The following is a 22479-nucleotide window of genomic DNA, read 5'->3' on the forward strand; positions in this document are numbered from 1 at the left end:
TCTGCATTCTCAGTAAACAGATGATGGTTAGTTTCCTGTGGTTCTTGTGTCAGCTTTCTTTACCTTCACCCCATGTTATATTCAGTTTGTTTGTACACCTTATTAATCCATAATGTGTTGCTAATCAGATTAAATTTTGTTAAGGTTTAAACAGTACTGTAGTCGTATAATTAGCAGAAGGTATACTCTATGAATGTTACGAAAAGCAGAGAGTATACTGTGCATATTAGGCTTATTGATCAAATTCGCTTCGGTCACATAAAACTATAAGAATTGCCTAGGAATAAAATTCTAATAAATTAATTTTTTAATTTTCAGTAAATATTTTAATAATATTTGTTTTTTCAAGTCTTTAAAAAACCAGAAGGTATATGCTCTTTAGAGGGTATATGGTGTATATCCTCCACTACAGCCCTGGGTAATTGTCAAAGTGACCATTATGGCACCCAGTATTGCATGAAAGTATTTTACGATAAATCCAAAGGATAAAACTGTTTGCATGTGTAATTTATGTGATACTACTATATCACATTTACAACCACAAATATGATGAATCATCTCAAAAAGTTCCATCCAGAATAAATGTCAAAAGAAACAGAAACATCAGATAAGTTGAAAAGGATATTATTATTATTATTATTATTATTAGCCATATGGTACAAGGAAGCCTGAGGCTTATCCTGCACCAGCCAAAAAAAAAAAAAAAATTCAAATTATCCCAAAAGAGAGAGAGAGAGAGAGAGAGAGAGAGAGAGAGGTAGATATATGCTGAATGTTCAGAAAGTAGCAACACCACTGAATCTCCTACTAAATGCAAACTGCTATAGAAGCAGTATTAACAAAAAAGAAGCTTTGGGATATTAATGACCACAAGGCCAAAGAGATGCATTATTTAATTGGAGAAATGATAGTTGTTGACCTTCAACCATTTTCTGTAACACATGACATTGGATTCCAAAGGCTATTAAAAAAAAATGCCCAAATTACAATATTCCAATTAGAAAATATTTCACTGATAAAATCATTCCTGATATATTTCAGAAGGTAAAAACAAAACTTCAAACATCCCTTGATAAAGCCACCAACATTTCTTTAACCACTGATATTTGGACAGCTACTACAAATAATTCTCCATTTCTGAGTATTATAGGCTTTCAAATGAGTTTGAACAACACAGGGCTGTCCTAAGAATTCTTTCATTTTCAGGCTCTCATACTGGGATACAGTTCACTGATCTGTATCCTAGTATGATCTGTATCTCATACTGGGATACAGATCAGTGAAGAGTTGAACAATGTGACAGAAGAATATAAGATTTAAAAAAGCAGTCTTCCTTATACTGTGAGATTCTGAAGCAAATATGGTAGCTGGTTTCACTAATAGTGGTTTATAGTCACAATCATGTTTCATATACACATTACAACTTTCACCTCAATATGATATGTAGAACACTTCCATATGATAATTTTCCATTATGAAACACTTCCATATGATAATTTTTCATTATGAAACACTTCCATATGATACTCTCCAGAAATTAAAACAAAAACAATTAAAAAATTGAAAATTTTACATTACAGTAAGAAATAATTAACAATAATTAAAAATCAAATGAATACAATTAAAAATCAAATGAACAATTAAAAATCAATTTAACGCAATTAAAAATCAATTTAACGCAACTAAAAATCAATTTAACACAATTAAAAATTGAGTAAAAAATTAATTTAACGAAAAAAAATTGCAAAACAATTTTCCTTCCTGCGCGGTTTCCTCTGAATTTTCGTGTTAATCAACACGGTCATCAGTTCATGCTTCTCGTTCAGCAGAGTCAGAATTAGCCTTTCATGCCTTTAATGAAAAACACTTTTTATTTAACGAGGGCAAAATACTTAGTGTCCAATGTAATTATACAAGACTATTAATTGCAGAAACCGTCAAAATTAAATTACATGAGAATTCTGTTAATGTTTGCTGGCCATATCTAATCTCCGACTCGTGGTCCTTTACGTGCATGCGCGAAGACAAATAATCCCTATTTAGCATTAGCATTAGTAGAGGCATATGATGCAAGAAAGCACGCTTATGCAGCATCAGCCAAAAAAAAAACATGCTCCCATTTTACCACTCCATTCGTTCCAAGTACCTGTCCAGCTCAGCTTTAAATTTATTTAGGCTATCAACTTCCACAACAAAGGATGGAAGTCAGTTCCACAAACCAACCACCTGCTGGCTAAAGGCAAACTTCCGCATATCTATCCTATGTCTGTCTTTTCTCAATTTGAATTTATGCCCTCTCAAATGATTATTCTGAGCAAGAGAAAGAAACCATCAGCATTGGGCATGCTCAAACCATTCAAGGCTTTATTCACATCAATCAGATCACCTCACAGGTGCCTAGTCTCCAGACGCTGTAATTTGCAAAATTTAATCCTTTCTTTGTAAGAGATTTAAGTCTTTGTTCCATTCACTAATCTTGTTGTCCCTCTCTGTACTCGTTCCAACAGCTCTACATCATTCTTAAAATGAGACCCCCAGACCTGTATACAGTACTCAAGGTATGGCCTGACCATTGCCTTATATAAGGGGATAATCACCTCCTTATTCCTGCTAGAAAAATTCCTGTATATCATTGACAAGACACAATGAGCTACTCTTGCAGACTGTCTGCACTGCTCAGAGAACTTCATATCTGCCTGCACAATTACCCCCAGGTCCTTTTCTCTACCACTGTCACTGTAGTACCACGGAGTTGATACGTCACTCTGGGTTGCTGCTTCCTATATGTAGTACTTTACATTTGTCAATGTTAAACTTCATTTGCTACCTCTCAGCCAATCTGCTCAACTTTTCTAGATCCTGTTGCAGCAGCGTACTGTCATTGGTACGCTGCTGCAACAGCGTAGTTAGTGTCCTTAACAACCCTGCCAACCTTCGTGTATCGTCTGCAAACTTGGACATTAAGCTTGATATACAATCATCAATATCATTTATAAATACAGAAAACAACAATGGACCCAATACTGAACCCTGAAGGACTCCACTAATAACATTTGTCCATGATGAGCAGTATCCATTGATTACCACTCTCTGTCTTCTCCCACTCAACCATCCCTTTATCCATAGCAGCAATTTGCCTTCAATGCCACACTACTCCAATTTGTTCAGCAGTCTTCCATGTGCGACAGTATCAAAAGCCTTTCTAAGATCGAAATATATGATATCAAAGTTATTCCCCGCATCCAGTTCCTTTGTGACCACATCATAGTATCCAATCAAATTGGTCTGGCAAGACTTTCCCTTAACAAAACCATGCTGTGTCCGAGCTATAACTGAAGTCACGTCCTGATGATCCTGCAGTGCTTCTTTAACTAGTGCCTCCATTAATTTTCCTGGAACAGAAGTTAAACTAACAGGTCTATAATTACTTGTGTTGCCCTTTGATCCTCCTTTGATTTGTGAATTGGGGTCGCATTTGCACCTCTCCAGTCCATGGGTACCTCCCCTGAGTCCAAAGAAGCTCTCATAATTATAGCTAAGGGTTTGCTTACTTCCTTTGCTGTCTCCTTTAATATAACTGGATAGATCCCATCCACCCCTGTGCCTTTTTTATGTTTATCTTCAACAATTTTTCCTCCACTTTCATCTCAGTTATTACAAAATCATCCAGCTCACTGCCAGAGTTTAACTCACCTCTGGCATTCTCCTCCCTGAATAACTCCTCATGGGTGAATGTAGATGCAAAATACTCATTTAGTTTGTTAGCTACCTGAGCAGGATTATCAACAGTTGAACCATCAATATTCAGTGGACCAATCTGATTCATCCCTTCCCTTCTAGAGTTCACATAGGTAAAGAACTCTTTCTTGTTTTTCTTTGCATCCTTTATGAAGGATTTCTCATAATCTGCCTTTGCCTGTCTAATCTCCTTTGTGACTTGGTTACAGACCTGCTTATATCTATCATAGGCTTCCATGTCATCCATTAATTTATATGTATCTCATGCATTTTTCTTCTCTGCCACATGTCTCATTAGATCATCTGACATCCATTTAGGCCTAAACCTTGAACAATATTTCTTAGTTGGTATTAGCATTAGCATTAGTAGAGGCATTTGATGCAAGAAAGCAAGCTTATGCAGCATCAGCCAAAAAAAAAAAAAAAAAAAAAACCACTTCCACTTCACCCCTCTGTTCGTTCAAAATACCTGTCCAGATGAGCCTTAAACTTATTTAGGCTATCAACCTCCACCACAAGGGATGGAAGTCTGTTCCACCAACCAACCAACCACCCGCTGGCTAAAGGCAAATTTCCGCACGTCTATCCTAAATCTGTCTTTCCTCAATTTGAATTTATGCCCTCTCAGGTGATTTTTCTGAGCTAGAGGAAGAATCCCATCAGCATTGAGCATGCTTAAACCATTCAAGGCTTTATACACCTCTATCAGATCACCTCGCTGGTGCCTAGTCTCCATCATTGACAATACTCCATGAGCTACTCTTGCAGCCCGTCTGCACTGCTCAGAGAACTTCATATCTGCCTGCACAACCACCCCCAAGTCCCTTTCATTCTCTACCACTGTCAGTGTTGTACCACAGAGTTGATACGTTGCTCTGGGGTTGCTGTTTCCCATGTGTAGTACTTTACATTTGTCAATGTTAAACTTCATTTGCCACCTCTCAGCCCATCTGCTCAACCTTTCCAGATCCTGTTGCAGCAGCATAGTGTCAGTAGTGTCCTTGACAACCCTGCCAACCTTTGTATCGTCTGCAAACTTGGAGATTAAGCCCGATATACCATCATCAATATCATTTATAAATACAGAAAACAATAATGGACCCAACACTGAGCCCTGAGGGACTCCACTAATAACATCAGTCCACGATGAGCAGTGTCCATTGATTACCACTCTCTGTCTTCTCCCCCTCAACCACCCCTTTATCCATAGCAGCAATTTGCCTCCAATGTCACACTGCTCCAATTTGTGTAGCAGTCTTCCATGTGCAACAGTATCAAAAGCCTTTCTAAGATCCAAGTATATAATATCAAAATTATTCCCTGCATCCAGTTCTTTTGTGACTGTATCATAGTATCCAATCAAGTTGGTCAGGCAAGACTTCCCCTTAACAAAACCATGCTGTGTCTGAGCTATAACTGAAGTCTTGTCTAAATGATCCTGCAGTGCTTCTTTAACCAGTGCCTCCATTAAATTTCCTGGAACAGAAGTTAAGCTTACAGGTCTATAATTACTTGTGTCAGCCTTTGATCCTCCTTTGTGAATTGGGGTCACATTTGCACATTTCCAGTCTATGGGTACCTCCCCTGAGTCCAAGTAAGCTCTCATAATTATGGCTAAGGGTTTGCTTACTTCCTTTGTATGTAAAGCCGAGTAGCCTCCAAGATAAATTCTTTGAATGCTTCCCAATTTGAATTTGCTGTTGGTAACATCATCAGTTGGGCCCTCCGTATAGAATTTAAATACTGTCTCAAACGACCGTAATCACCTTTTCGAAAGCAAAAACTGTTCCCTTTACCCCTGATGGTAGTTACCTCTTTGAGTAAATCCCACTTCAGCACACTGTGATCACTGCCACCTAGTGGTTTCTTTATCTGCAGATTCTTAATGCATGAAGAATCACTACTGATAATCAGATCAAGAGTATTACTCCCTCTAGTTGCCTCCCGAACATGCTGATGTAGAAAACAATCATCCAATAAATCCACAAAAGCCTTGCTAGTGTGTGAGTGACCAACCCAGAAATTCCAGTGAATATCTGGGAAATTCTAACTACTTTAAAAAATTCTATGACTTATCTAATTATCTGGGAATTTAAAATCCCCCATTATAAGACTCTCTGATTTACTGGCCCACTCTATTTCCCTGTACAGTTTTTTATTATACTCATCAGAGTCATTAGGCCTATAACACACTCCTACTCTCAATTTTGATCTCCCAATGTGTATGTCACACCAAACTGACTTGACACTGCACTGTTCAGCGACGTCGACTGGCTTCACTTCCTTGGATTTTATGTGTTTCTTAACTAATAGTATAACCCCTCCTCCCTTCCTATCTTATCTATCCTTCCTGTACACATTGTACCTCCCCAAATTCCAGTTCTGCATTCCTTATATCTGTGTGATACCATGTCTCTGTTATCCCAACAGTATCTGTCTTTGATGTTCTGAGTCATACCTCAAATTCATCAAATTTATTTACCAAACTCCTAGCATTGGTGTACATGCACCTGTTCCTATTCTTAGTTACCCTAACACAACCAATGCGTTTACTTGTACCGCAATTACTCCTAGCAGGCTCTGTAATACCCTGCATCTTGTTTTCCAGGCCACTGCCCATTCCAATAGAAGCAGTGCAAGAATAACTTTCACCTTTGCCAGTGGCTACTGTTAATCTATTAGTCCTTGTATCCCCTCAAGCTAGCAGTTTTCCGACCCACCTAACACTGCCTCGATAGCATTAGCAAATATTCTTGCTCCCTTTCTATTTAAGTGTATCCCATCCCTGTAGAAGCAGTCTCTCCTGTTAACAAGTACAGACTAGACTGAAAAAAATTCTACCCCCTTTAGCTTTGCACAATCTTTCCAGGGCCGAATTGATCAACAAGGCTCTCATCATATACTCTCTCCTATCGTGTCTGGGCAGAATTGCAGACACTAAGTTTTTTAAGTTCTATGCTCACCCCTATTTGGTAATTTTAATTCCTGTGATCACGACATATGGTTGAAAAGCATTGTCAGCTCAGGAAGGAAAATTGTTTTGCAATTTTTTTTGTTAAATTAATTTTTGACTTAATTTTTAATTGCATTAAATTGATTTTTAATTGTGTTCATTTGTTAATTATTTTTTACTGTAATGTAAGATTTTCAATTTTTAATGTTTTTGCTTTAATCTCTGGAGAGTATCATACGGAAGTGTTCTATGTATCATATTGAGGTGAACTTTTCTTATTCTTTTTGAAATATTGATATCAACGTAGAACATATTGAGCATTGAGCAACGTAGAACATATTGAGCATTGAGCAACGTAGAACATATTGAGCTCTGGCTCATAATATCAATTATAACTTTCGATATATGACTGCATGTTTGCCCAGCAGGCTGTAAGGACTGTTGTTACTATTAATAGGAATATTGTAAAATACTTCAGTCATTCTGCATCAGCAGTTAACAAATTAATGGGAATACAGGAGCAGCTAAATTTAAAGTAGTATAAATTAGTTCAAGATGTATATCCCTGATGGAATTCAAGATATTACATGCTGGAAAGAAACACAGAACAGTGAAAAGCTCTCTAACATATGTTGTGGATAGCAGTATTCCAACATTAAGTTCATACCAGTGGGGTTTTCTAGAAAAAAAAAAATATACAACTCCTAGGTCCATTTGAAGAAATCACTAATGAAGCTAGTAAAAGAGTCTACCACTTCAATGATAATCCCTACAATTTTGACTCTTTAATTTATTTTTGTCCAAAATGATAATTTTCAGTGGAATTCTTATTACAGTTGAGGAGCTTAAATCATCAGTTTTGCAAAGGTTTACTACTTATATGGAAAATAAATCTTTATTTTCCATGTAAGTTTATCTTTATTTGTTTATCTACTTTTATAGATCATAGATTTAAGATGAAATTTCAAAGAAGTGATATGAAAAACAAAAGAAAGGAATGGGTTTTAGTAGCTCTGGAGCAAGATTAAATGGACGTAAGAGGAGATTCTCTTGATGATATTTCAACAGAATATGCATCAACCAGTTCTACTGAAGATCTACCCCAGGCTTTACTATGACTTTTTCAGATTTGTTTGATGAATTAACTTCTGCTAGTGTTCAAAACGAAGGAACAGAAGAAATGTCACCCAGAGTAAGTTCAAGAGTAAGAGGATTGCTTCAAAAGAGAAGCAATCTTCAAAAAAAGAACAAGCATTATTCATTGCACTCAAGAATTTAATCAGTATTTAAATTTTCCATTACTGCCTAGAAATAATAGCCCATTTCTGTGGTGGAAAAACATGCAAGACAAACTACCACTTCTGAGTAAACTGGCTTTGAAATATTTAAGTGCACCAGCTTCATCAGTTGAAAGTGAAAGAATATTAGTACTGGTGGTGAAATACCACCACTTTGCTTATTGGAGGCTTGAAGTGGTGAAACCCATGTTTAGTCTCTAGAGCAAAGTTTCCGGCATCCCCCTCCCCTCATACTTCTCCTTCAACCCATGCATGGTACTAGGTACTATAGGTTTTGATACCTTTCGTGTTTGGGGTTTTCATAAAAAAAAAAAAAAAAAAAATATGTATGTATGTATGAACCTGCAAGAAACAGGCTATGTTCTGAAAATGAGGAAACTCTGATGTTTTTGCATTGTAATTTAAGAGTATTCAGTTTTGATTACTCTGCATAAAACTACTTTTAATTTGTTTTTTTCCTTTATACTGTGTTAAAAAAGGTGTTAAATTTGATTTGATTAAAATACCTGTTAAGTTGCATTTTTTTATTGTATTCTCTGTTAATAAAAAATAAATTGGCTATACCAGCAGCCAAACCCAGAAAATGTTTACTTAATCCATTCCAATTTATCAGAGCTATCTGATGAATCTCTTGGTAGTGATTAACTGACTTAAATTTAGCAGGAAATAGTAGTAGCAGTAGTAGTAATTGAGGCATGTAATGCAAGAAAGCAAGCTTATGTAGTCAACTTCTACGATGACAGATGGAAGTTTGTTCCAGCAATCAACTACCTGCTGGCTAAAGGCAAATTTCAGGACATCTGTTCTGTAACTGTCTTTCCTCAATTTCAATTTATGCCCCCTCAATTTTGTAATCTGAGCAAGAGGAAGAATCCCATCAGCATTGAGCTTGCTCAAACCATTCAAGGCCTTAAACATCTCAATCAGATTACCTAGCAGGTGCCTAGTCTCCAGACACTGCAATTTGCAGAACTGAACCCTTTCTTGGTAAGACCACCCTTTTGTTTCACTCACCAATCTTGTTGCCCTTCTCTGTACTTGCCCAAGCAACTCTACATCCTTCCTAAAATGAGGCCTCTAGACTTGTACGCAGTACTCAAGGCGTGGCCTCATCATTGCCTTATACAAAGGAATAATCACCTCCTTTTCCCTACTAGAAAAATTCCTGTATATCATTGACAATACCCCATGACCTGCTATGGCAGCCTGTCTGCTCTGCACAGAAAATTTCATATTTGACTGCACAATTACTCCCAGATCTTTTTTCATTTTCTAACACCATAAGTGTAGTACTACACAGTTGGTGCATTTCTCTGGGGTTGGTGCATTTCTACCCATATGCAGTACTTTGCATTTGTTAATGTTAAACTTCAGTTGCTACTTCTCAGCCCATCTGCCCAAATGTTCTAGATCCTGTTGCAGTAGCACATTGCCATTACTGTCATTAACAACCCTGCACTGACCATTTATGTCAACTGGATGTACTTCCTTAGATTTTATGTGTTTCTTAACCCGTCCTCCCTTCCTATCCTGTCTGTCCTTCTGTACACATTGTACTCCCCCAATTTCAATTTTGCACTTAAATGGCTGATTAATAAAACCAATTAAGTGAAAAAAAACAATTAAAGATTAATCCGCCAAGGAGCCAATTATATATTGTTTAATCGGTGCATCCTTAGTCTGAACTATATATGTGGTCTTGTCTAGATGATCCTGCAGTGCTTCTTTAACCAGTGACTCCATTATTTTACCCAGAACAGAAGTTAAACTAACAGGTCTGTAATTACTTGTATCACCCTTTGATACCCTTTGTGAATTGGGGATACATTTGTAATTCTCTAGTCTGTTGAGACTTTCCCCGAGTCCAAGGATGCTCTCAGAATTATGGCTAAGAATTTGCTTGCTTCCTTTTCCGCCTCCTTTAATATAACTGGATAGATCCCATCCATCCCAGGTGTCTTTATTATGTTTGACTTCAACAATTTCGTCTCCACTTTGCTCTCAGTTATTACAAAATCCTTTGCTCCCTGTTACAGTTGGATAAACTTCTGGCATTCTCTTCCCTTAATAAATCCTTATGTGTGAATATAGATGCAAAATACTCATTCAGTTTGTCAGCTACCTTAGCAGAATCATCAACAGTTGAACCATCAGTATCAAGTGGTCAAATCTGATCCATCCCCCCCTTCCTTCTAGAGTTTACATAAGTAAAGCAGTCTCTGTTCCTCTTTTCATCTTTTGCCAAAGATTTCTCATAATCTGCCTTCGTTTTCCTGACCTTCTTTGTGACTTGATTACAGACTAGCTTATATCTACCATAGCCTTCTGTGTCTGTTAGTAGTAGTATTGGCAAATAATACAAGAAAGCAGGCTTATGCAGCATCACCCAAAAAAAAAAAAAAAAACACCTTCCCATTTCACCTATCCATCACATCCAACGCTTAGTCTAGTTCTTTCTTGAATTTATTCAAGCTATCCAATTCCACAATATCAGATGGAAGTTTGTTCCATCATGTAACCATTCTCTGGCCAAAAGCAAACTTTAGTTTGAGCACAAGGAAGAATCCCATTAGAATGGCAGTTGCTCAATCAGAGGCAGACTGGGTCAAAAATTCTTACCATTGAAAACAAGTAGAACGTATCGAACTTCAAAGTGTAATAATGAAAATCACACCAGCCTCCTTCCTCCAGCCCACCAGGGTTTTACCCTAGTAACTCTTATGGCCAGTCTACCCCTCTGCTCAATCCATTCAAAGCCTTAAACACTCAGTCAGATCACCTCGCAGGTGCCTAGTCTCCAGACACTGTTATTTTCAGAACTTAAGCCTTTCTTGGAAAGTGTAACCCTTCGTTCCCCTCACAATCTCATTGCCCTTCTCTGCACTTGTTTCAGTAGCTCTGTATCATTCCTAAAATGAGGCATCCTGACCTATATGCAGTATAGGTCTGGATGCCTCATTTTGGCCAAGGTGTGGCCTAACCATTAGCGTTAGCATTAGTAGAGGCATATGATGCAAGAAAGCAAGCTTATACAGCATCAGCTAAAAAAAAAAAAAAAAAATCCCTTCCCATTTTACCCATCCATTCACTCGAAATGTTTGTCTAGTTATGCCTTGAATTTATTTAAGCTGTCAACTTCCACAACAACAGATGTAGGTTTGTACCAGCAATCAACAACCCGTTGGCTATAGGCAAATTTCCACACATCTACCAATGTCTTATATATAGACAGTGGTGGATTCAGGGTAGGAGCACCAGGGCACATGCCTCCCCTCTCGTTTTTCGGAAAATACACACCAATCGTTTAAATTCCCTTTAGTTACAAAAAAGTTTTTTTTTTTTTCATTGTAACGTTGGAGTTTATCTATTTTTGACTGTGGCTCAACTATTTTCAACTGACTACTGTTGGCAACACTGATGCTAATGTGATCGCCATTCTAGTGCACAAAATGGTGCCCCCCTGTCATTTTTTCCTGGATCCGCCACTGTATATAGGAATAATCTCCTCTTATCTCTGCTATCAAAGTTCCTGTATATCATTTACAAGACCCCATGAGTTGCTCTGGCAGCATATGTACACGGTTCAGAAAACTTCATATCTAACTGCACAATTACCCCCAAGTCTCTTTCACTCTACACTACCCTGAGTGTAGTACCACACAGTTCTTACGTTACTCTGGGGTTACTGGTACCCATATGTAGTACATTGCATTTGCCAACATTAAACTTCAGTTGTCACCTCTCACCCCATCTGCCCAACTTTTCTAGATCCTGTTACAGTAGCATACTGTCATTAACAACTCTGTCAACCATCATATCGTCTGCAAACTTGGACATTAAACCTGATATACCTTCATCAGTATCATTGATAAATATTGGAAACAACAATGTGCCTAATGCCGAACCCTGGGGGACTCCACTAATAACATTAGTTCATGAAGAGCAGCATCCATTGATTATCACTCTCAGTCTTCTCCCACTCAACCATCCCTTTATCCATAGCACCAACTTGCCCTTAATGCCATACTGCTCCAATTGTATAGCAGTCTTCCATATGCAACAGTAATGAAAGTTTTCCTGAAATCCAAGTGTATAATATCAGCTATTTTTTGTATCCAGTTTCTTTGGGACCACATCATAGCATCCAATCAAATTGGTCAGACAAGACTTCCCCTTAACAATTCCATGCTATGTCTGAACTATAACTGCAGTCTTGTCTAGATGATCCTGCAGTGCTTCTTTAACAAGTGACCCCATTAATTTCCCCAGAAAATAAGTTAAACTAACAGGTCTGTAATTACTCGTATCACCCTTTGATCTCCCTTTGTGATTTGAGGATACATTTGCACATCTCCAGTCCATGGAGACCTTCCCTGAATCCAAGGATGCTCCCATAATTGTGGCTAAGGGTTTTCTTACTTCTTTTGCTGCCTCCTTAATATAACTGCATAGATCTCACCACCTCAGGTGCCTTTCTTATTTTTAACTTCAACAATTTCTCCTCCACTTTTCTCTAAGTTGTTACAAATCATTTAACTCCCTGTTATAGTTTGATAAACTTCTCGCCTCCACTTTCCTTGAAGAATTCTTCAAGGAAAGTGGAGGCGGAATTCCTGCAGAATTCTAATTGTGTGAATGGAGATGCAGAAATTTAATGCCAACTCATGACTTTTTCTCAGCATTACCTTATACTCGTTAAGTAAATCCTCAGATCTACTCTTAATATCATTAGTGCCACTGTGTACAATAGCATCACATTTCATGCCCTTAAAAGTTGATATCTGCTGTATATCATCATCGACTTTTGCCCCATCTGACATATCCAGGTCCTATTCCACTCTGCAAGCCTGATTGAAAATACAAATTTTTTGGTGAAAATTCAGTACAAAAGATTAGATTCAGCCAACCTGTGTCTAAAATGTATTGTTTTAAAATGAATAAAACTAATTGGAAAATTACGAATAAAAAAATAAGTTGTAAAAAATGGAGGAAAATATTTCATTACTTTGCTATTTACTGTGTTTCCCACCTTTTTTTGAATAAATATGTTTCAATAAATTTTTTGAATAAACTTTTTAAAATACCACTGCAGTATTCACTTATTTTTGTTTGTATTAAATTAAATTTTTTTAATTTTAATACATGGAAGAAAGTTCAACATTAAAACTACCTTTACATAATAATAAGTGTATCTATTGTATTGTATTTCTGCATGTGTGGTATTTTTTAAAATTTACTTTCAAAATGACACTGAACAATATATTTTTACTTTCATATTACAAGTATTTTTTTATTATTTATTTTAAAGTCAATGTTTAAGTTAAATAAAGCAGGAATTGTTACTTTTATTACTATGAGAAAAGAGCTGCAGAATTTATTTACATAAATAATGATTCTTTTGAAATAATTTTCAGTGATATTCAATAGAATAAATGATTTGTGTATCCCCAAGGAGTTCAATTTCATAATAGAATTTTTTACAGTTATTGCCACTTTTGAAGTCCGTTTTGATCCTATTCAATAAAGAATTTTCAAATACCTTGGAAAGCACTGAGTTACACTTGAATAAACAAAATAGTTTTTTTTTGTGCAAAAAAAAAATAAAAAACAAAAAAGGACAAATCATCCTCAGCCTTGTGTTTAAAATGGGGATATTTTGTTTGACTCAAATATCAGTTTCTTCAGTGTTTTAGACATCCAAGTGATGTTTAAGTGGTCATGGAGTTGTGTCCAGTCCTCAGGAGGAAACTATATCTGGAAAGAGAATTCATAAGTGATTTGTGGGAGCGGACTGGAAATAAACAGTAAAATGCATTAGAATTTTTTAAAACTGACTTTGTTACTGCATTTTATTGTAAGTTGAAATTTTTATTTACCAAGTATGCATTTTTTCACTCTTAAGTTAATGATAAGTTGTGAAATTGTTATAGCTATGTCTTGACTTTTTTTTTTTTTTCCCCTCTTGTAGGTTTTGCAAGTGAAGAAGATGTAGTTCAGTACTTCATGACCAATCAGACTCTTCAAGCAGTAGTTTTATCAGCTGTTATTTTTAATAGTGAAATTAGGCACTATTCTTTTTCTAATAAAATTTCTTACAAGGTAATTTTTTAATATTTCTATGAAAGAATATTTTTGTCCATTTTATGTTTGAAATGGCAAAGATAAAGAATTAAAATTTTTGAGTATAAATTTTTTCAGTGATGAAATATCACTTCATTGTGTTAAAGAAAATTATTTTATCCAACCCACACATATTAATCCTTTTCTGAGAGGGGGATCCCTCTTTAGTGAATATTAATTACAGGACTTCCATAGCTGAGTGGTCAAGAGTGGGAGTGAAGTAGCACACACACACTCTTTGAGTAGACCGGGGTTCAAGCGCCGGACCAGCGTGGCTGATTATAGTCCATTTCTCTCAACATGAATTATCGAGGAGGCTTCCATCCTACAGTGGGTTGATAATGGCTGCAGTTTACTTTTTAACTACAGGACCAGCTGAATTACATTATATGTTAAACAAAAGACAAAGGGCTGAAGATATTTAACACAAAGCTAGCTGGTACAGAGTAATCCACTGAACTCGGTATCAACTGGTTTTGTATTTTTGGCCTTTATGTCTTATGTTAAAAATATTTTAACCTATAATGTAATTTAATGCCCTGCAGCTAATTAAGATGGCTCCAAAGAGTGGCCAATGTATATAGTTTGAATAAAGCCATTTTTCTTTAATGCAGTGAAGTTTTATACTTTTATTATATGTTCTTACATTAACTATTCCATCTCACAATAACATATTTTTTTAAGTTTATTTATTTTATATGGAGTCAAAACAGTTATCTTACAAATGCTTTCATGTGTGATTTTTTTTTTTTTTTTATAATTTTAAAAATTTGTTGGAATATTTTAGAATTATGAGGTATTTGTGAAGTAAATTACATAATTTCTCCCCCGATGATACACACCACTTTGTAAGTCGGCATTTGCTTAGCTACTGGTAGGGCTTCCCAAGCCGGACAGGTCAAAGGGTAGGGGCTAGACTAAGAGGCAACCCAACCTGGAGGACCAGGTTGGGGGTTGCTTCAACGGAGTAGCTCCTTGTTCAGTGTAAAAAATAGACAAATGCTAAATAGCCTACAAGTGGAAATGAAAACGGACTGAACTTTTGGAAACAACTCGGCAAATGCAAAAGGACAATGATTTTGGGATGCTGGAATATTCAAAGTCTTTCAACTAAAAGAAACTTTCTTCCGAATGAACTTCAAAAATTCAATTTAGACATTGTTGTGTTATCAGAGACAGAAAAAGGGATGGAGAGAGGAAATAATGGGAGAATACTACAATTTTTGGAGTGGAGTCGATATGAGTGAAAGAGCAAGAGCAGGAGTTTCTATTGCAGTTAAAAATAAATTGAGACATAACATCAAAAACTGGCAATTTATTAATAAAAGAATGATCTCATTGGATTTGACAATGTACGGGAGAGAAATATATATTTCGGCAATATATGCCCCGACTAATGACACTGTTGATACCTTGAAGGATGAATTTTTTGAGGATCTGAGAGAACTAATAGAAAAAATCCCTAAGGACAAAGAATTATTTTTAATGGAGGATTTCAATGCAAGAGTAGGAACTTAGCAAAATATCAAAGTTATTGGAAGATTCAGTGAGAAAGAGAGGAACGACAATAGAGATAGACTATTCAATCTTTGTGAACAGTTCGACTTGAGAATAAACAACACATTTTTCTAACACAAGGATATCCATAAATATACTTGGTCTCAGGAAACAAGACAAATTAGATCAGCTATAGATTACATGATTTCAAAACATTCAGGGATATACGTATTGAAAGATGTCAGAGTTTACAGAGGAGCCAAAGGTAGATCTGACCATTTTCTTGTTAAAAGAACACTGAGGTGGAACTGGATTAAGAAAATAAGAGTGGACAACCAGCTATGCAGGGAAGGCAAAATGCTACAAGTGGATCAATTTAACGTTGAACTGCTTCAGGATGACAGCATTAGAAACACCTTCACCCAGAGATTGGATTCTGCAATTAACATAGATATAGGAGGCAATACTGAAGAAATTTACGAATATTTAAAAAATACTGTAAAAAAATAGCTCATAAAATCCTATGTAAAAAGAAGAGCCAAGGACCAAAAAAGACCTGGATTACAGAGAAAGTAAGAGCTGCTGTAGAGGAAAAGAAACTTGCATATCAGAAGTGGCTGGGTGAAAGGAATGATGCATATAGGAACATTTATGTTGAAAAGAAGAAAATAGCCAACCGGTTGGTAGTAGAAGCAAAAAATGAAGAATGGGAAAGGAAATGTGCAACTATTAATAGCAAATTGGGCTTCAAGTGATCAGTGGAATCGTGGAAAGTCCTTAAAGACTTGAGAAAACAGAATAAACACAGCTGGTTTGCAATTAATACCTTTGAAAGATTGGATGAAGTACTATGAAAGACTTTTAAAAGAAGACTGGGAAGAGTTCTAGATGGTGGAGGATTTTGGTGTGGAAGACTTGGGCTTAAAAGTTTCTGTTACGGAACTCTTACTAAAGGAGGGAAGGAATTGCAAATCACCTGAACCTGGAGGAGTTTATATGGAACTTCTGAAATACTGAGGAAGAGGAATGGCTTTTTATACAAAAACTGTTAAATGGTATGCTGAGAGGAGAAGAAATACCGAAAGAAATGACAACAGGATATATTACATCAATTTATAAGTAGGGCAATCGGAAAAGCTGTTCAAATTACAGAGGAATATGCATCCTGAACCCGCTGTTAAAGATCCTTGGAAAATGGATCAGAAACCATTTAGAAGCCCAAATTGAGGTGTCAGAAGAACAAAATGGTTTTTCAGCTGGGAGGTCATGTATAGACCCTATCTCAACAGTATGACAGATCTTTGAAAAATGTCAATCGAAAGGAAAAGAAATCTTTATGATTTTCATTGACCTTGAAAAGCCATATGACAGTGTTCCAAGAAAACTCTTATGGGAAGTGCTAAAAGAGGCAAATATTGGTGAACAGTTGATTAACATTATTAAGACAATTTACAGGAATAATAGATGCAGAATTAAAGTGGGATCAGCTTTGTCACCTGAATTTCCCACTTCAAAAAGTTTATTACAAGGCTGTTGCATGCCATAAACACTTTTCAAAATTTATATTGACATCTGCCTAAGATCCTGGTCAAAAAAATGCAATAAAATGGGATTGCTGAAAAATAAGAACATCTATATTCACAATTTACTTTTTGCAGATGATCAGGTGGTGATTTTACAAGACTTAGAAGATGCAGACTATGTATGTCATAAATTGTTTGAGGAATATAAATGGTGGGGGTCTAAAAATCAGTTTTAGCAAGACTGAAATGTTATCTTCAGGATCAGGACACACATTCTAAATATTGAAGGATTTAAAATCAAACAAGTTGATAAAATCAAATATTTGGGATCAATCTTACAAATTGACAGATCATCCCAAGCAGAGATGAATAAAAGAATTGCAAATGGCAGAAAGGCTATCGGCATGTTAAATTCTGTTCTAGGGAGCAGAAATATTCTAAATAAAACAAAGAAACTTATATTTCAAATGATTGTACAAAGTCTTTTATTGTATGGAGCAGAAACCTGGATGTTGAATAGGCGAGGGGAAAACAAATTGCTCTTCACAGAAATGGATTTTTGGAGACGTTCAGAACTTCTAGAAGAGACAGAAAACGGAATGAAGACATAAGAGAGAAAATGGAAGTGAAAAAGAATATTATTGATACTATCAAAGAAAAGCATTTAACATGGTATGGACATGTAAAACGGGTGCAAGAAACCAGATATCCAAAGGTTATCCTGGAATGGATACCTCCAGAAAAAAGGAGAAGAGGAAGACCTAGGAGGACATGGATGGATGAATTATGGGAGTGCATGACAGCCTGAGGTTTAACTGACCAAGACACTTTGAACCGCACTTTATGGTAGGAAAAAAATTCCTACCAAAAAATACCTTGTAGGCTGAGGAAACCCAATGTAAATGGAAACACTCCTCTTGAAGAAGAAGAAGAAGAAGAAATTATATAATTTTTATTTTCTCATAATGGCCTCTCTTGGTGATAGGGGTTATGAACCATCAGCTTCTTGTGAATGTCAAAACGACAAATATCAAATATTTAAGCAAAGGTAGGTTACAATCCTATTGAATCGGAAAATACAGAAATATAGTTTTTTTTTTTTAATAGAATAGGAAAAGTTAGTAATGTAAGTTATACATAGTATTTCAAAATTGAATGAAACAAAAGTTCCCATAAACTTGTCTCAAAAGTATTTATTTCCGAGATGTTAGACATTAATTACAAATACAAAACAGTCTTGATGTTTTCTCAGACATTCTCTCAGATATGGCAGACAAGCTGTACTTGCTACCTGGGAGTCTAAAATGCTGATGGAACTGATATTCGGGTGACATTCAAGTCAAGTAGACCCAATATTGGCGAAGTCCGGATGATCTGTGACAGCCAAATCCTCTGTTTGCACCTTCACAATGGTGAGACTGTTAGTAATCCTGGGTATAACCTAAATGCACAAGCACACTATGGGTGACCACCTAGGTATGAGCCAACATAAGCAGGGGTCGAGGTGTGGCACCCACACAATGTGGAGGAATGCCACCCCTCTGTGTTACTAGGCAATACAAGGTGGTAGAAGACTCTCATCAACCGGTGCAATACCACCACTTTGCTTATTGGAGGTTTGAAATGGTGGAACCCATGTTTATTCTCCAGAGCTACGTTCCGGTCAACCCTTCCCCATCTCTTCCATCATGCAGTATGACTAATGACTTTTGAGGTTATGATGGACATCATGGTGAGATCCAATCTTCTTTACATTTCGAGGATACAGCTCTAAAATGTTCGCAGGCCAGCTGGTAGTTAGTACACCGAACCTATTGGTAACTCTCTAGGAGGCTTCCAGATTAGCTAGTGTATAATCTTGTGACCTCTACTCTGCTAGATAGTGATTGGAGGGAGTCTGAGCAGTGTGTATGTGGGGGGGGGGGGGCATTGTCGAGGCCATGTTATGTCAAGGATCTGGGTATATTCTTACCATGTGTATGCCCTATCCAAAAATTTCATTACTTCATACTGCATGTTCCCCCCTCACTTTTTCTTACTATTTTTTACTAGCATTAGCATTAACATTAGTAGAGGCATTTGATGCAAGAAAGCAAGCTTATGCAGCATCAGCCAAAAAAAAAAAAAAAAAAACCCACTTCCACTTCACCCCTCTGTTTGTTCAAAATACCTGTCCAGCTGAGCCTTAAACTTATTTAGGCTATCAACCTCCACTACAAGGGATGGAAGTCTGTTCCACCAACCAACCACCCGCTGGCTAAAGGCAAATTTCTGCACGTCTATCCTACATCTGTCTTTCCTCAATTTGAATTTATGCCCTCTCAGGTGATTATTCTGAGCTAGAGGAAGAATCCCATCAGCATTGAGCATGCTCAAACCATTCAAGGCTTTATACACCTCTATCAGATCACCTCGCTGGTGCCTAGTCTCCAGACACTGTAATTTGCAAAACTTAAGCCTTTCTTCGTAAGAGCACCCCTTTGTTCCATTCACTAATCTTGTTGCCCTTCTCTGTACTCGTTCCAGAAGCTCTACATCCTTCTTGAAATGAGGCCTCCAGACCTGTATACAGTACTCTAGGTGTGGCCTGACCATTGCCTTATACAAGGGAATAATCACCTCCTTATCCCTGCTGGAAAAATTCCTGTATATCATTGACAATACTCCATGAGCTACTCTTCCAGCCCGTCTGCTGCTCAGAGAACTTCATATCTGCCTGCACAACCACCCCCAAGTCCCTTTCATTCTCTACCACTTTCAGTGTAGTACCACAGAGTTGATACGTTGCTCTGGGGTTGCTGTTTCCCATGTGTAGTACTTTACATTTGTCAATGTTAAACTTCATTTGCCACCTCTCATCCCATCTGCTCAACCTTTCCAGATCCTGTTGCAGCAGCATAGTGTCAGTAGTGTCCTTGATAACCCTGCCAACCTTTCAATCGTCTGCAAACTTGGACATTAAGCTTGATATACCATCATCAATATCATTTATAAATACAGAAAACAATAATGGACCCAACACTGAGCCCTGAGGGACTCCACTAATAACATTAGTCCACGATGAGCAGTGTCCATTGATTACCACTCTCTGTCTTCTCCCCCTCAACCACCCCCTTTATCCATAGCAGCAATTTGCCTCCAATGTCACACTGCTCCAATTTGTGTAGCAGTCTTCCATGTGCAACAGTATCAAAAGCCTTTCTAAGATCCAAGTATATAATATCAAAGCTATTCCCTGCATCCAGTTCTTTTGTGACTGCATCATAGTATCCAGTCAAATTGGTCAGGCAAGACTTCCCCTTAACAAAACCATGCTGTATCCGAGCTATAACTGAAGTCTTTTCTAAATGATCCTGCAGTGCTTCTTTAACCAGTGCCTCCATTAATTTTCCTGGAACAGAAGTTAAGCTCACAGGTCTATAATTACTTGTGTCAGCCTTTGATCCTCCTTTGTGAATTGGGGTCACATTTGCACATTTCCAGTGTATGGGTACCTGCCCCGAGTCCAAGGAAGCTCTCATAATTATGGCTAAGGGTTTGCTTACTTCCTTTGCTGCCTCCTTTAATATAACTGGATAGATCCCATCCACCCCGGGTGCCTTTCTTGTGTTTATCTTCAACAGTTTCTCTTCCACTTTACTCCCAGTTATTTCAAGATTCTGTAGCTTACTGCTAGAGTTGAATACACCTCTGGCATTCCCCTCGCTAAATAACTCCTCATGTGTGAATGTCGATGCAAAATATTCATTTAGTTTGTTAGCTACCTGAGAAGGAACATCAACAGTTGACCCATCGATATCAAGTGGACCAATCTGATTCATCCCCTTCCTTCTAGAGTTTACATATGTAAAGAACTCTTTGCTGTTTTTCTTTGCATCCCTTGCCAAAGATTTCTCGTAATCTGCCTTCGCCTGCCTAACCTCCTTTGTAACTTGGTTACAAATCAACTTGTATCTATCATAGGCTTCTGTGTCCTGTGTTAATTTGTATGTATCCCATGCATGTTTCTTCTCTGCCATATGCCTCATTAGTTCATCTGACATCCATTTAGGCCTAAACCTTGAACAATATTTCTTAGTTGGTATGTAAAGCCTAGTAGCTTCCAAGATAAGTTCTTTGAATGCTTTCCATTTTGCATTTGCTGTTGGTAACATCATCAGTTGGTTCCACTGTATAGAATTTAAATACTGTCTCAGTCCATCGTAGTCGCCTTTACGGAAGCAATAACCCTTCCTTATACCCCTAATGGTAGTTACCTCTTTGAGTAAATCCCACTTCAGCACACTGTGATCACTGCCACCTAGTGGTTCATTTATCTGCAGATTCTTAATGCATGAAGAATCACTGCTGATAATCAAATCAAGAGTATTACTCCTTCTAGTTGCCTCCCGAACATGCTGATGTAGAAAACAATCATCCAATAAATCCACAAAAGCCCTGCTAGTGTGTGAGTGACCAGCCTTCAAATTCCAGTCAGTATCTGGGAAATTAAAATCTCCCATTATAAGACTCTCTGATTTACTGGCCCACTCTATTTCCCTGTACAGTTTCTTATTATACTCATCAGAGTCATTAGGCCTATAGCACACTCTTACTCTCAATTTTGATCTCCCAATGCTTATGTCACACCAAACTGACTCGACACTGCACTGTCCAGCGATGTCGACTGGCTTCACTTCCTTGGATTTTATGTGTTTCTTAACTAATACCATAACCGCTCCTCCCTTCCTATCCTGCCCCTCCTTCCTGTACACATTGTACTCCCCAAATTCCAGTTCTGCATTCCTTATATCTGTGTGACACCACGTCTCTGAAATCCCAACAATATCTGCCTTTGATGTTTTGAGCAATACCTCAAATTCATCAAATTTATTTACTAAACTCCTAGCATTGGTATACATGCAAGTATACATGCACCTGCTCTTCCTCTTAGCCATCCTAACACAACCCATGTGTTTACTTGTACCCCAATGATTCCCAGCAGTCTCTGAAATATCCTGCATCTTATTTTCCAGGTTGTTGCTCATTCCAATAGAAGCAGTGCAAGAATCTCTTTCACCTCTGCCAGTGGCTACTGTCAATCTAATGGTCTTTGTCTCCCCCCAAGCTAGCAGTTTTCCGAACCACCTAACACTGCCTCGATAGCATCAGCAAATATTCTTGCACCCTTTCTATTTAAGTGTATCCCATCCCTGTAGAAGCAATCTCTCCTGTTAACAAGTACAGTCCAAGGTGAAAAAAATTCTACCCCTTGAGCCTTGCACAATCTTTCCAGGGCCAAATTGATCGACAAGGCTCTCATCATATACTCCTTCCTATCATGTCTGGGCAGAATTGCAGACACTTTCAA

General features: G+C 37.3%; 1 protein-coding gene across 1 annotated transcript in view; it reads left to right on the forward strand.

Annotated features, from left to right (window-relative positions):
- LOC150076805 (phospholipid-transporting ATPase ABCA3-like) overlaps positions 1-22479 on the forward strand; it is a 432361-nt gene that overhangs the window by 39399 nt on the left and 370483 nt on the right. Inside the window, exon 3 of the mRNA XM_090385683.1 lies at positions 13958-14088. Coding sequence (XP_090241809.1) covers positions 13958-14088 — 131 coding nt within the window. The remainder of the gene's footprint in view (positions 1-13957; positions 14089-22479) is intronic.

Source organism: Mastigoproctus giganteus, chromosome 12, assembly GCF_048544385.1.
Source record: "Mastigoproctus giganteus isolate SK-2022 chromosome 12, ASM4854438v1, whole genome shotgun sequence".
Lineage (NCBI taxonomy): Eukaryota > Metazoa > Arthropoda > Arachnida > Uropygi > Thelyphonidae > Mastigoproctus > Mastigoproctus giganteus.